The 15,795-nt window shown below is 37.0% G+C and overlaps 1 protein-coding gene across 25 annotated transcripts in view; it reads right to left on the bottom strand.

Annotated features, from left to right (window-relative positions):
- Positions 1 to 15,795, bottom strand: part of NEBL (nebulette) — a 248,738-nt gene that overhangs the window by 13,732 nt on the left and 219,211 nt on the right. Inside the window, exons 27-28 of one of the 25 annotated variants that reach the window (XM_088160719.1) lie at positions 15,632 to 15,724; positions 14,552 to 14,680 (exon numbers count right to left, since the gene is read on the bottom strand). The exons of 22 other annotated variants lie outside the window; for them this stretch is intronic. In XM_088160719.1, the coding sequence (XP_088016845.1) occupies positions 14,552 to 14,680; positions 15,632 to 15,724 (222 nt within the window). Of the gene's footprint in view, positions 1 to 14,514; positions 14,681 to 15,631; positions 15,725 to 15,795 lie in introns of those variants that run through there. 2 more of the 25 variants (XM_088160694.1, XM_088160726.1) reach the window with 2 other exon arrangements.

Here is a 15,795-nt window from a genome sequence, read left to right as displayed (position 1 = left end):
TGGGGAGGATAACCCACAGCTCCTGCCTCTGTGACAAGTGACAGCTGCAGGTCTGAAATGTGCTTTCTTCCTTAGCAATCAATCTCTCACAAGCTGAGGGAATTCTGTCAAACTGGCTCAACAAAGCTGTTTGCTACTTTACCTGCAATGATGGAAAACATAAATCCACAAAAACAAAATATTTCTTCAAAAGCATGAGAAATTTTGAGAAGTGAAAATTTGAGAAGTAGAAATTATAGTAGTAGAAAAATACTTCATACAAACAAAAAGAAGGATTAGCTTTGCTAATCTAGTCATTTATTAAGGTATCATATATATGTGAGCATAAATATCAGCACATACTAGTGTTGAAGATACTTGATTGAATAATTCCATGTGGGCTAGGGTTATTTTCCATTAAAAGAATACTATAGTATTCTGCAAAAAAACTTCAAAAACAATCATTATTTTCCAACAACTTTTAACAAAAAATACTGAAGAAACTTTCAGATGATTGTCTATTTGGAAGACTATTTGGGAATCATAAATAAGCAGAATAGTGAAGAGATAATGTCTGAGCTGTGTTTCTGGTGACATACAGAAAATTCAAGGTGAGATTAAATGACACAGAGAAAGAGTTTGACTTTTTTTTCATTATCATCACACATAGTTAACTGCAATCTTTTGGCTCAGTCCGAAGTATAAAGTTCTATAACATCATTGATTGCAGCAGCAGCAAAAGCAATGGTTTCAGCTAACCTAAGGGAACAATAAAATACAGTGGTGGAACATGAAATTCATTTAACTGAAGCCAGATTTATTGGTGATGGAGCTGAGGGCTGACCATTGCTCCCAGAAGTACAGGTGGATATTTTTTTCTTGCGTTAAGACTTTACCAGATGCATTCTGATTTATCAAAACTTACTACTTTTTTTTTCTTGTCCCACTTACCAAGCAAACCAGATATTCATTTTAAATTATCAACTTGAAGAAATTTATCATATATCTCTTACTATATCTTTACAGGCTTCCCCAGAGAAAAGAGCAAGAAAAATGAATGAACATTATAGAAGACAAACAGGGAGGAAGCCTCCAAGAAAAAGAAGCAGCTGAAAGAATGATAGCAAGTATCAATTTGCTGCTGCAGACAATGGGGTCTGCACAGTGTGTAGTGATCAGGATATGCTTTGGGAAGAACTGGGAAAGAAAAAGGTCAAATTGTGGAAACACAAAAGGAGTCCTTAAGAGAGCATTGTATAGCTATGAGCTTTAAAAGAAATGTTATGCTAAAAAGAAAAATCAGTTAAAAGTTAGGTTTTGAGATATATTTTCTCAATATCATACCTAAATTCTCTTCCATTATTTTGTACAGCAGAACCTTGATAATCCATGGTAAAACTATTTATCCTCCATAGTAAGTACTGCACTTTTGCCATTTACTGCAACACATGCCAATTACTGAACCACAAGTGAAATAACCACTCCATTTACTCTCACACACATCATACACTTTTAAGGATTTAATAGGATCCTTCCTATTCTGATAATACCTCAATTCACAGTTTGACTCCTAAGACTTCAGACAACTCACAGAAAATATTGCAGCATTCTGTAATCATAAGAGAACACAAAGTAAAAGATTTGGATTACTATATGCTTAATTCTAGTGTCTGCAATACATTAGGTAAAAAGCTGTAGGCTCTCTGAGCAGCGAAAGAGCCAGAATACAGCAGCATCATACATCTCTGTGTTACTGTCATTACAACCAGCTCACCCAAAACAGATCAAGCTGCTTATGGGAATCATGCTAATCCACGTATAAGGAAGTCCTTCCCCTTATTTTGCCTTGCTACTACTGTATTTTCCACAGGTTGCTACATTTGGCAGGGGCTTCACAGACCTTTAGAAAGCCTTCCCCAGAGTTTTCTGTTCCTTCTTTTTTTGCTCTTCTCTCAGAAATCCTCAGCTACATCCCAGGCAGCAGTAGTGCATCACAACTAGAGTGATGCAATCACACGTGGGGAGATGTAGGTCTACAGGACATTTCTGGGGACTCAGGTCACCCCATGTGCTGTCCATGTGGACAGGTCACTGTGCCTGAACTGCACAGCCCCTTTGACGCTTCCCAGTGCAATTCCTGGCTAAGGAAACACAACCCTAGGAAATATGGGAAACAGACTGCTACTGCTGGTGGATAATAAGGACTGATACCCTTTAAAGCCTTCTCCAGAAAGTGTTAAAGAGCTTATTTTGATTACAAGCTCCAGCTAGATAATTTTTTTGTTTGTTTTCTATCAACATCCCCAGATGCTGGCTGCTGCACACCATCACTGAAATATTTAAGTGAATGTTCTTCTCAAAGAAGCCTCTAGAAATAATATAGTCTGTCCCCATTTAAAATCAGGGCCAAATTTTCAGTTAGGTTTGGTTTCTTCAGGCCTTGTCCTGTCAATTTTTATTTTGGGATGCAGATTTTAATACATCTCTTTGAGCAACCACAAACCCTCTAATTTCTCTTCTTTATTTCCCATGCTCCTGAGAAAAGCTTAGCCCAGCACTGCATTAGTCATATAAGCAACTTGAGAAATAGTTTTAGGGATAGATTTGAGGGTGTTTAACAAATTAATTCTGCAGAAGTTCACATCCTGCCCAAACATAAACAGCAGCATAAATGGAAAATAATTGTTGTTAGCCAAGAATCTAGTAAGAGATTTAAAGAAGGTCCATATCACAGGCTAATCAGAAACAAGAATCTTGACACTTTGGCCACAAGAAGGGCAGGTTAGAGTGATGATGGTACAATGTTAAAGAGGCATAAAGAGCAGAAAAGTAACTTGACTGTTATGACAGCCAAGCTTTTAGCAGACTTTTAAAGATGATGTGCTAAACATAATTTTCTGCTGAAGTCAAGACTATTGGAAGAATTTGGCAGGAGTCATGAGGGGATATGTCTCAAGGAGGTTACACACAGTCCATCCTGGTACCCACTGCATAGCTGAGGTTGGTTCCCCATGAGCTGGCTGAGACAGCCTAACACTTCTGCTACCCCTTCCTTCCTCTCAGCTAGGTTGTTTTTCTGCTGGCTTGGTGAGCTCAGCCAGGGCTCACCAAGAGCTCGGACCAAACACAGTGCAAGGATGGAAGCAGGACCGAGTACCCAAGGCCATGGACAGCAGAAAACAATGAAAAGCTAGATCAACTCAGTTGCTGCAAGGTATGTCCCCCTAAGCATCTCTCTTTTGTGCAAGCTGCCTCTGAATTCAAACCACAAAAGAGCTGAGCCTCTCACAGAGGCTTCCCTCCAGGTGTCCCAGCATCCAGCCCCAAATGAAGCACCCCATGCAATGCAGGTGCCCCTATGTGCTCACATGTGGCAGACACTGCTCAGTTACTTGAAAACTTCTTCCATCCTAGGTCTCCATAATACTTGCAGAAAGTCATAGTAGAGGTTTAGAGAATATTAAGCCTAATGCAGCCAGCAAGAGCTGTTTACTTGACAGTAAAACAGGCGTGGGAGAACTTAAAACACTTTAATGAGTGTGCAAGGATTGCCCAAAGAGGTTGATATGAGGTACAGAACTCTGCAGCAACCCCATGGTAGAAGAATACAGTAAAAAAGCAGTTACAGAAGTAGAGAAAACAAACATAAGAGTACAGGAATGTTAGGCAGATACAAAACTAGAAAAACCTCAGTAATAATTTAACAGTGCAGAACTGATTGCCATGAATGCTCCTGTCCCCAAATGGGAGGATTTTTTTTTTTAAATCCCATAGGCTCATGCAAAAAGAAATGTTAAAAATCGGGAAAAGAAACCTTTTTTTTTGCCAATCATATCAAAATATCTATAATTTTAAATCATTAATCATTATTAGAGTTTATGTGGCTCTTCAAAAGCCACAAAAAGTATATTTCAACATAAATCTGGATTCTTTGTTTTAAAAATGTCAAGCTTTTACCACAAAAATCTCAAACTGAAAAATATGGTTTTTTCAGCATTGACACATTAGCCACATATAACCCATTCCTATATAAAAGTTTGCCTTTTAAACTTCTATCTTCTTATGAGCATTGAAAAATTCCCAGCCGTTTGAAAAGTTGAATTGCTCAGCATTAACTTTTCAAATAAGCTAGAAAATTAAAAAACACACTTTCAAGTGGTTATGACTCTTATCTATGAGAGGTTTTTTTTTCTAATCAGAAAGAGTAGCACAGCATAGTCAAATTTACTGGGAATAGTTCAGACTGTGTAAGCAATATAAAAAGCACTAACCTGAAGACTGAAGATGGTGAGACCTGATACAGAAAAAAGCTGTTTTTAGAACAGTAGAAAACACCATGGTAAGGCATCTTGGCATTTTTTCTTGTAAAAGTAGTTTTCTCTTCATTCCTTTTGTTTTTTCCCCCCTCTTTTCCTTGCCCTTTACTGGTCAGTTATCCTGATTTCATGGATGTCTGAGCTACCAGGCTGGTTGCTCTCAGTTGTTCTGTCAGAAGCAGCAGTTTGTCTGTGTGCTATCCATTACAGGAGCCAGTAACAGTTAGTAAATTGGAATATCAAACCCAGATATAATTAGGTTGTTGAAGTAACAACCTGAAAGTATGGCCTAATTCACAGAGGGTGTTAATAAATATCTGCCATGCTCACTGACCTCATTACAATTGAAGCTCTGAACTACTTGGCTTCAGTGGCAAATTCAGAATGTTAGAGCTTAGGAAGTTTCCATAACCTAAATTCTAAAGATATAAGAAATAAACTGTGCAATCTTCAAATACTTAAAGAAATGATGCAGAGGAGGCCAACAAAATTACTGATCTTTTAAATTAAAAATTTAAATTTAAATCTGTTTAAAATACCATTAATTATTCATGATGCAAAAAATCAAAACATCTCTACTCTCCTGACTACTTACTGACATACTACAGTTTATAAAATAATGTATTTTAAACTAAACTTCATTAGTGTCACGATTAGATAAAGATTGCTTAAAGAATCATTATTTTAGAACACCATTTTATCTGCTAGCAATAATTAAGACTAACTATATTGTATCTACCATGTAAGTTGAAGTAGATTATTATGGGAAATGCAGAATCATGCAATTATAACTCTTGAAAGCAATTTCAACATAAGAAATTAAAATTTGATTTAGAATGAAATTGCATCAGAAGATCTCACATGCTGTTGAGCATATGTCAGAGAAAACGAAGACATTTTGAAAGGAACAAAAGGAATATCTAGTGTGCTCATGTGACACTGGAATCCTGTGTTTTATCTGAGGTTTCCTTTTAGGCAGGGACTATCTCATATTTCCAAAGTTCTTGATTTTTATGAACAAGCAATATCACTAATAATAGTTATGTTGGTCTTTGTTTTATAAGTCCATCATAAATCCAATAGCAGATGAAGTGGGAATTTGAGAAATACTAGCTAGGACAGTGAAAGAACAGTTGGCAAACTGTCTCTCTAGTTCATCATGGTCTGTGTGCCTGGTGATTCAGACCTTAATTCTTCATATTCTGAGGAATGGTGGATCCATCAATCCCATTATATTCTTTTTTCATGGCAAATTATTTTCCAAGGTCCATGCTGGCCTCTCTGAGGGTTCTAAACCTCTGTATTTCAAAAATCAGTTTCTCATGGACAATTTTTTCCTTAAAAAAAGGAGTATGGCTTTCATTCCTCTTCACAGTAACTGCAAAATAGCAATGTATTTTAGAAAAGCCCAGGCTAGCACAGTCTCCAGAAGCCTTGTCTGCAAGCAGTTACCAAATATCACAGTCTTGAGAAAAATGAAAGGAACCCAGGATGTCCCATTTTCTGCAGTCAACATTAATAAAAGCGGACAGTCAAGAGAACATCCATCCTCATCATGAAAAGACAATAACACACGGAATATTTTGGGCAGAAAGTGATTGTGGATACTGCTTAGAGCATCATTTTAATTGAGGTACAGGGACTGGAGAATACTGAGTAATAACTCAAAAGCTTTTGTGATCATTAACACATTACTGTCATAGCAAAGTATCACAGAGTTGTAAAGTATTAACTACACATAATTTAGTGCTGTGGCAACAGGAGAGGAGAAGAAGCCAAATCTCCAACAACCCATTGAGTCCCTGTCTGTGTCTGACTCGAGCAGTGAGGTGGTAAGTGGCAGCAAAAAGCAAAAGTCAGTCCTATTCTGGCAGAGCTGACAATTTTGATGTTCTGAAAATCACATCAGCTTTCCCAGACTGCTTTTGGAATGGCCATTTTGGACTGCAAGACCATAAACACTCAAAAGAATTGATTTGATGCACGTAATTCCATTGTAGCCCCTTCAAAAAAAAAAAGCTTTTTCAAATGAAAGTAAAGGTGTTTATTATAAAATAGGGTGTTAAATGATCTCCCAGGAAATTCAGTAAAATATTTCAAAGCATTCAGTAAAATACTTCAAAAAATTATCAGCCTTTAAAAATATAGGAAAAGTCTGTTTGTAGTGTTTATTCATATTCATGTTTTTGTCGGTTTTGCTAAAAAACAGAGTAAAATGAAAATGAACAAAATACAAAATTACAATTTAGAATTAACTATATTAATTACTATCTTCATTCAACTACTATGAACAGTTGCTTTGGGGATTTTAAAAATTGTATGAATTCTATATCTGACATTTAGGACTTTATGGCTAGCTACAACCATCTACTTCACTTAAAATATATTTCACCTAAAATACAAACCATTTATTCCCCTTCCAGGTTTCACTGACAAATTTTTACTACAGCACTGTAAAAGACAAAACTACTATTTGGCTTCTAACCCTAAAACTGGAGTCCAATTTGTACCTAGTTTTGTATCCAAAAATGTAATTTTAGGGTTATTATGATGAACACAGGATATTCTAAACCAGTTAAATGTAGTGACAAAAAATTCTGGTTTGATATTCAACTGGAAAAACTTTTCTAGATGTTTAATTCACTCATTTTCCTCAGAAAAGCAAATTAAATACATTGAATACTCTATTGCAACCTGAGGAAAAAAATAATTAATATTAATTTTATTAGTATAATATAGATTACATTGTGTCATAGGAATTGTTCTAGCAGAGCAGATATAAAAGATAATTTTATTCAGACACCACCACCAATATTAGTTTAGCATTTTCTTCAGTGGTAGCTGTACAGCCCAGAGTTCAGCCTGTGTATTTATTAACAGCTGCTATGCCCCAACACTCATACACACTCCCCATTTCCCCCAGTGGTTCTGTGCCTGGAACACAACCAAATCACAGGGCATCCTGCTCAGAGTAGGAATTGCAGCCAGGATTTGGAGTTACAAACAACCCTCACTGACACCTGACTCTTATGCCCGACATCCAACCTAAGCTGCAGCATGTCTCAGCTGAGACAACAGCACAATCTGCCTTTTCTCTCTCTTCCAAACCATATTATTTTATTTATGAAGGCACAAAATGTCTTAAAGACAGCCCAAGGCATCCTCAGTCGAGTGGGGCCATGGTGTACCACAGGAAGCTGCAATTCCTTCTTAAATTGAGAATAGGCACAGCTTTGCTCTAGGCTTCCTCAGAAAAGGAAAGATTTAGTAAAATGAAGGTTAACATGTTACATTACCCACATACCTTCAACTATAATTCAAATTCTCTTACATTTACTGAACATCTACTGTTGTCCTTGTGCATTAGAGAGAGAAGCCTGCATGTTCTTCTCACAGAAGCTGTGCTTTGATTTCTGTGCATCGACTTATTTGCATAGTGGGTATAACCAATCTGAACAATGGTGGAAGGCTAGCATTAACCAGGATCATGTATGTCACTGCACACAACTTTACTAATTATATTTTTTGTCTACTGGATATAAAATTCTTTGAAGTATATCAAAAGCTGCTCTAGGGGACCACACTGAACAACTGAAACAACTCCTTGCCAAGGGAGCCATTAACACTTCCAACCACTGAGTCACAGGGAAACTTCCTTTCCTTTTCTGCTCACCAAGTGTTTTAATGGAAAAAGGAACATCAAACTCAGACAGCTGGCAGAACAAACAGAATGATCCCCTGAAATGCTGCTACACTACAGAAATTTAAAATGGGATCTCTTCTGGATTCTCCTCCACCTGGATGTGTGGGGATTGTCTTTGGACGCTGCCAGATGCCAAAAGTGTGGGAGAGAAGCATGGGAATCAAAGACAGGCATAAGGAATCTAAGCAAAAATATTTTGGAAGTATGAAATGTAAAGCTCTCCCTGGAACATTAACTCATCCTCAGTGAACACACACTGAATGAAAATGTGCTTTCAGATGAATCAATGATTTATATCTTAATGTATTACAACCAGCATGGAATATTTAGTTTGATTCTCAGCACCCTAAACCAGACCTTATTTAAAATTTAACCAAGCAATCACTTGAAGTACTGTATGAATTTTCAAGTTTTATGTTAAAAAATCAGGTTTTACAGATAGTTAATACCTCTTTGTGGTGGAAAAGAATGAGTATAATTTTCTGGACTAATTTCTCTCATGTACTGCATTAACAAAGCACTCAGCAGAGGACACTAAAAGTCCAATAGCCCAGTGTAGGACAGAAAACTGATAATGCACAAGATAGTGCATAAAGGTATTCCCATTGCCTTTCTGGATTCCTATACTTACATGGCTTAAAAGGCTGAAATGGACAAAATTATATATTAAGCAGTCAGAAATCCTCTAATCATGTAAACACATAGAAATTAGCACATGTGTAGGGAACGTACTCAACCTGTTTCTAACATTTGAAAATCTAAACTCTTACAACTAACTTTGTCTTTACTTTTCCTTCTTCTGCACTTCTGTATGTATAACATACAAGAGAACTAGTTAGTCAAGTTCAAAAATGTCACAGAAGTTTGTGGGTAAGTTACTTATTACTTGACTGCAAGAATTTGCAGTACATTACACACTTAAGAACAGAAAAACACCTGATCACCAAGATGGAAGAAGACTTTTTTCCCACACATCAGCTTTCAGGCTGGCAAACCTGCTGGGGACTGGCATGTTAAAGAAGGAAAACCAAAGTACCATCTAGTCTAAAATACAAAAAAGTCAGAAACATATTAAGAGTCTGGTGGCTAAGAGAAGTGACAATGTGACCCTCACCAAGAGGTACCAAGAGTAGACAGAGAGCATCATTTTGATGTGTTCAGCTTTTTGTGGCAGGGCAGCCTGCTGACAGACTCGAAAGGGGACAAGAAACTCACAAATGCCTACAGTTCTTCCCGTGAACTGTACAATTCCTCTCCCTCTGAATGCCATGTTTGATTACTGGACTCTGGGGAACACTACGGAAACAGAGTTCAGCTGCCCAGCAAAAAGGAACAATCCTGCCCTGACTGACAAGGGAAGAAAATATAACTGCTGTGTCATTCTGCTTGACCTCCTCAGAATGGCAGAGCTTAGCAGCTGAATATGAATACAGAGAAGAATGAAATATTCCTGCCCTCTATTCCTGACAGCTGCAACTGGACACGGAAGACAGATCTCTCTATTACAACATAAAGAGCAGTCAGATATTATTCCTTTTTTCTTTGACTTGTCTTTTACTAATCGTGACTTTTCCAAACCTCAAAACCAAAGGGTTTTTTATTAAACTTCGTGGGAAGGACAGAGCAAGGAAGGGAGCAATTTCTGGTTTTCTTTCCTCTTCTTCTTTCAGCTCTTGGCACAGGAGAAGAGTTATGACCATTATCCCAATGCAAGGAGAGTCCTTGGCCTACATACTGGAAAACATCTGCAATTCCAGCATGTGAACTACAAGAGGGATTTTTTCCATTTTATCTGAGTAGTTTGTAGTCCTCTGACCAGAGTACCCAGGAGCAGAAGCAGCAGCTAAGTTCCTTGTCCTAGGATTTTCTGTGGTATGTATGTGTGGGTGCCAAAGCCTCAGGCAAATCCTACAATCATTTTACATACAGAGTTACAGATATTGGTGTGTGCTAGGGGGAGAGAAGGAGACATCCTTGAAATTAATGTTTAAAATGTCAGTGTTGGACTGAGGAATTAAAGGGCTCTCCTTGAGCTGTAACACAGAACAAGGCTGCAGCCAGTGACACACAACACACAAGGTCTGTGTTTGCTCTTTGCAGGGCTGTGCTCACACTGCAGGTCAAACAGCAGTTCTAGTTCTGGCCTGCAATGTGTTCCTGCCTCGGTGAGGAAAGGAGGAAGATAATCCCTGGAGTCTAAAGGAAGGGAGGGGAGCAGACTCAGCTGTTCTGGAGCCTTTCTTCTTCAGAAGCTTCATATGAGGACATGCCACTGGGGAGAGATATGAAAGGACTTACTCTTTCTCATTGATTAAACTTTCACTCCAAGCTAGATAAAGACTTCAAAACTTTAAGAAACAGACTGAAGCATTTCTTCAGTCTTCATAGACTTTGGAGTCTAATTGACAGCAATGCCCATTTGCTGTATTTATTCCTCAGAGGTTGTTTGCAGCAATTTCCAGATTGGTTTTCTGTTATGTAATATCAATGAAGTATCTAAGAAAAATTTTCAGTTCTCATAGCAATCTACAAGTTACTTTTAAGGCTGATAAAAAAATAAGTGGAATTTCATGGTTTCTTGAAATCTGTATTTGGATTGCCAGTATGAGTAAAAGAAGATAACTAACCAAAGATAGAGACTTGAGTGCTGCTGGCAGACTGTTTTCATTAAACAAAAAAAAGGAAGACCCTAAAACTCATTTCAAGGCTCCTTTATGCTAATTCTCAGTACTTGTCTGGTGGCAGCAGGTGAACTGAGTCTGAAGAACTTGGGCTGAAGGAGACAAGTGAAAATAGCACACCTGCAGCCAGCTAGTAACATGCTGGCTCCAAACAAAGACATGACATTTCAGCACATTTAAAACACAATAAAAGGCTCTTGAAAATATTGTCCTAATATCCACTAAGGTTTCCTACATAACATGTTTTTGGGAGTACAGCAAAACTGATTTCCATCTCCAACACACTGATTTCTAGGTATCATTTAAGATAATATGATGATGTCATAGAAAATAACCAAGAAACCATGTTTTTCCCTCACCAGAGTAACAACATATCCATAACTGAAAATGAACTGATACTCAACTCTTATTTTTCTCCATCTACAGACTACACACAATTTAAAATGAAAATAAATAGCAACTTACACTGAAAAGTCTGAATCTATGGTAATGAAAAATATATGCATCATATCTATATGCTGATACACACCTAGATAAAGGTGTGCACACAAATTAAACATTAGGAGCAAATCAAAGAATTAAAAAAAAAAGAAAAAGTCAAACGGAAAAGAGGAGAAAACCAGCCCTGAAGGTTTCAACTAGACATAGTGCCAGATTGGCAGAGGTGTTGAGCCATGTGAACCAAATCATTCTCTCCTGGAGCCTGAATGCAAACTGACAGGGTGGAACTTTACTTGAAGGGAAGGAAGGGCAGCAAGAGAGAGTGTGGAAAGGACTGGGAGAAAACCACTGTACAAGGCTGCATGGAAAATCAGGACAGAAAAGACTTTATAAAGAATCTAAATAAGATCCAAAACACAACAGTTGAGATATTTTTCAGACAGAATGCTGTCAAGAGAGACCTGAAGTTCAAAACTTTGCTGCTTTTTCTTAGTGTTCTGTGGAGAAAAGACTGGTCTGTGTTTATAAACAAAAATAAATCTGAACCTCATGTATCTCAACCACTCCTTCTGAAGAAAATATTCTGAAAAACCTTCCCAAAAATAAAGGGTTCCATGCCTGAGAAGTTGCAACATCACTGATAAAAGCAGACTAAAAGTGAGAAATCATTAGCTTCTATTCCTTTTCAGCCAAGTTGAAAACAATGACTCACTACCAGGGAGATTTTTGCAAAAAAGTGGCACCCAGTGTTTCAGTGAAGTCCTACAGAACGCCTTGCAGGTACAAAGATAATCTTTGTAGGCAATAACTAATTACAAAGTATTTAGCAGACTGAGAAGCTCTAGTGCAACACCTTCTGTTCAGTGTGGCAAAAATCTTTAAAGATACCCTGAAGTAATTAAGTCAAGCCTGAAAAACAATCACAGAAAGTAGCTGTAAAAAAAAGACACAAAGTTGCAAAGTCATTTCAAACAGATTGTTAAAATGAAAGCACATGTCCTGCACCAGCTCTCTGGAAAGTGTTAACAATTGTTTCCTATTCATTTTTATTTGCAAGACTCTAAAAGGGAGAACAGGAGTTTTCTGGATTTACATCATGCAAAAATCTACAGATTTTGTAGAGAAAGCTCCCTGAGAAGGACACATGGTTCAGCTCAACATAATCATCTAAAATAACAGTCAAGGAACAAAATAGAAAAAAGCAATTCTAATGAACAATGTTAGTAGCTTCCCTGTGATGTTATTACTGAAATTCCCCAATAGAAGAGAGAGTTACTTAGATCTGAATAAGTTTTAAACATATGGTGTTAAGTCAGGGACCCAGCTAAGGGCTGGGAAGAGGTATGTAAGGAACAATTCCACCAACTGTGGCAGGCAAAGGTTTGAATTGTGTGTCAAATATCAGAAAAGGTATCTAAAATAAAGTAGGAATTGAACAATGCAGAAATATATGAAAGATGATGAGACAAGGCCAATTGAGCGATTGTAAGATTGGTTACAGGTCTCCAAATGTCTTTCATGTTGGCATGCCAGCAGATAGAGAAATTGCCAATGAGAAACCCTGCTGATCTAAAAGTACAAACTCCACAAGAAACAGCCATGGAACCTCACCAAAATAGATTTGGTTTTCATTTATGGTATAAGAGACATTGTATAAAGATCATGGGCAAACTTGTCTTGTGGCTATGTGCAAAATGACGGGATGAAAAAGATTGGTATTTCTGGCCAAAGATGCTATCTTCTGCTGGCTCTTTGTAAGTGTGTTCACAGAAATGGCCTTTTCTTGTAAATCATTAACATTATGTTCAGTTATTTAGCTGTGCCACTTATGTCTTCCCTGCAATGGGAATTGTCTACAGATGCTCAAATCCTGGCTAGCCAGCTAGGTTACAACAGAAAAAATCTCTAGCTAAAATATGTTGATCTTGGGGAGGATCTATTCAAGACACAACAATAGATTCAAATAGAGCCCAAAAAAGCAAGCTTATTAGTGCCAGAACAACCAGGAAAATAAAGCCCATTTCACATTCTCAATATGGCAAGTAGTAAAAAATATCTGTTAAAAATCAAATCAAGCTGACAAAACAGTGTTGAAGTGGCTTGGAATACTGCCAAAGAAAAGATCAGAACAGCTATAGACAAACAATGTGCACTGGACTGTGAAGCCCACTTTGCATCATCACAGGAAGAGAAAAAACAACATAATATTAGTTATTGCTATCATCTATCAAAAGAGTTGAGAATTTAGTTTAAATACCAGATAATGATAGTCAGACATGATAAAAGGCAGTACATTCCTGTCAAAGATGTGTTCCTATCTTTGTTCAGAGTAAGCACTTCAGTCTGAACACCTCTCCCCACCCATTCTTAATCAGAGGTGCTTGTATGTATTTACACAGCACCTAAAACACAGACTGCATAAGCAACAACCACCACAGTAACATATTACTCCAGTGAATGGGAGAACATAAACAAGTGCAGTCTACAATTAAGATGCTTTAAAATCTTCCAAAAGCATGGGTAATTTAATGTTGTGTAGGCAACTGAATGGTTTCTTACAAGAAAAATAAAAGTAACCCTTTGGATAACCTTTTCAATGCACCATTTTTTCACGAATGAGATGCAGAAATCACTATTTTAAAAAAATATCTACTTAGAATGCAATGATTCAGAATATTTTCAATTCATCAGTCAAGTCTAGTGCTTACTGTAATGCCACTAGGATGACTAGATGTTTATTCATCATTTTCCTAAATTTTCTTCTAATCAACAGCATCAAACAGGTACACGATGTGGGTTTGTACCTGAGAATGCAGGTTTGTCAAAGTATTCTAATAACAATCCATGTTAAACCATAACACACTATATAAACTTCCTAGCTGAATGTTAACCCTGGTTCTCAAAGCACTGAGAGGATGAGAAAATTTAGTTATGTGAGAAAGAGAGAACATGATAAAATTCCTTCGGTTTTTTTAAAGATAAAAACAGCCAAAAAAACCCACACGGTTGAACATGGGAAAAAGTACTTTAGTCACTAAATTACGATCCTATGCTTGATTTACCCACTGAAAATTCCAAGGTAAATATATTTTTTTCATTCAGTAGTATTGTGTCATTCAAGAGAAAAAATAAAACAAGGCTCATATACATTTTGCAAAAACACAGCACACCTTCTTTAAAGCACTGTAAATAGGAGTTAACAGGGCTTTGGAGCCAACAGCATTACCAAAATTGTGAAAGAGAATTCACAATGGAATGATATGGCACACAGAAACTGTGCAGTCTTGTTTTTCTTTCTTAATCAATCAGGTAATAGCTTACAAATACCTTTCTGCTTGTGACTACACAAGGATATGGAGTTAATACACGCCAGTGAAGTCTCAACACACTGCAACAGTGTTGTTAGTGAAAAAGGTGGGAATAAAGGGTACCTCCTTCATCAGATGGCCTTGTTATCTCACTGCAGTAAGAAAAGGTAGGGTTCGTGTCAGAGCCATCTGATTTATAATCGCCCAGACTGGTAGAATGTAAATACTGCTTACTGTAACGGCTTGCTCTTTCTACAAAGGTAGAAAGAAATAAAGAATATCACAGTAAATAGATGACAGAAGTGCAAAGACAAGTAACAACGTAAACCCCACCACTGCTAACATTGCTATTCATACACTGATGGCATTAAAATTAGAGAAAAGTAAATTCTTCACACCATTAGTTCCAAAGCTTGCTTCAATATGTAACACAACTAAGTTTCTTCTTTGCTTTAAAAGAACAGCAGAAATGGAAGGTTGTATTGAGATACCAGAAAGAGAAGGGATAAAGATGAAGAATATAAAAATTTCCAGTGGAAAATCAAATTATTCCTTTATCCCAGCATGCATTCAAATGCATGTGGAAATACATCTATATATTGTTCAAAAGAATATTTAAAGTTCCAAAGTAGCAAAGGAAATGCATGTGAAAAATTCAACATTCAAAATAAACACTCCTACACAAGAAAAGAATCAATAAACTTGTAAAGCCAAAACCTGCTCCCTGTTATTACATTACTCTCTCTCCTTTTCCATCTAGCCTAAAATTATGAACGTGTTGGAGTAGCAAATAATAGAACAAAGCATAAACTCACATGCCATATAGGCAAAATGTGCATGGAAAAGAAATCAATTTCATAAATAGGTCACTTTCTATAACTCTGAAATTTTATAAGGTCCAACTATTTGGAAATTCTACTTATAGCAAGGACAAAGTAGGTCAATGCTTTTTAAAAGGCTACTTATAAGTGGCATGAGTAAGTTGTTTAAGATGAGATTTATTTCACTATTTCTTATCTCCACATGTGATTATGGCTGAAGTTCCTATAAAACACTGCTTTTAAACTACAACAGTTGTAAGCATATATGAAAGCATGCTTATAAAACATATGGCTGGCATATTGACCTGAAAATTTACAGTATCGACTTAGTTTTGCAAACATGAAAAGCTGAATTGGGGAAAAGTCAGAATATAAGCAATACCAGAAAGCATATGCAGACTCCTAGACTGAATATTGTCCTCCAGAGGATCAATGTCGAAGATGGAGCCAGGATCTGTGCGCCAAACTTTAAGATCTTTTTCCAAAGCATAGGAATTATAAGACAGACAAACAACAAAGGAAGTAAAAGCATGAAAGGAATGAGCT

This window comes from Sturnus vulgaris, chromosome 1 (genome assembly GCF_052056855.1).
Source record: "Sturnus vulgaris isolate bStuVul1 chromosome 1, bStuVul1.hap1, whole genome shotgun sequence".
NCBI lineage: Eukaryota > Metazoa > Chordata > Aves > Passeriformes > Sturnidae > Sturnus > Sturnus vulgaris.
This window is presented reverse-complemented; position numbering and strand designations above follow the sequence as displayed.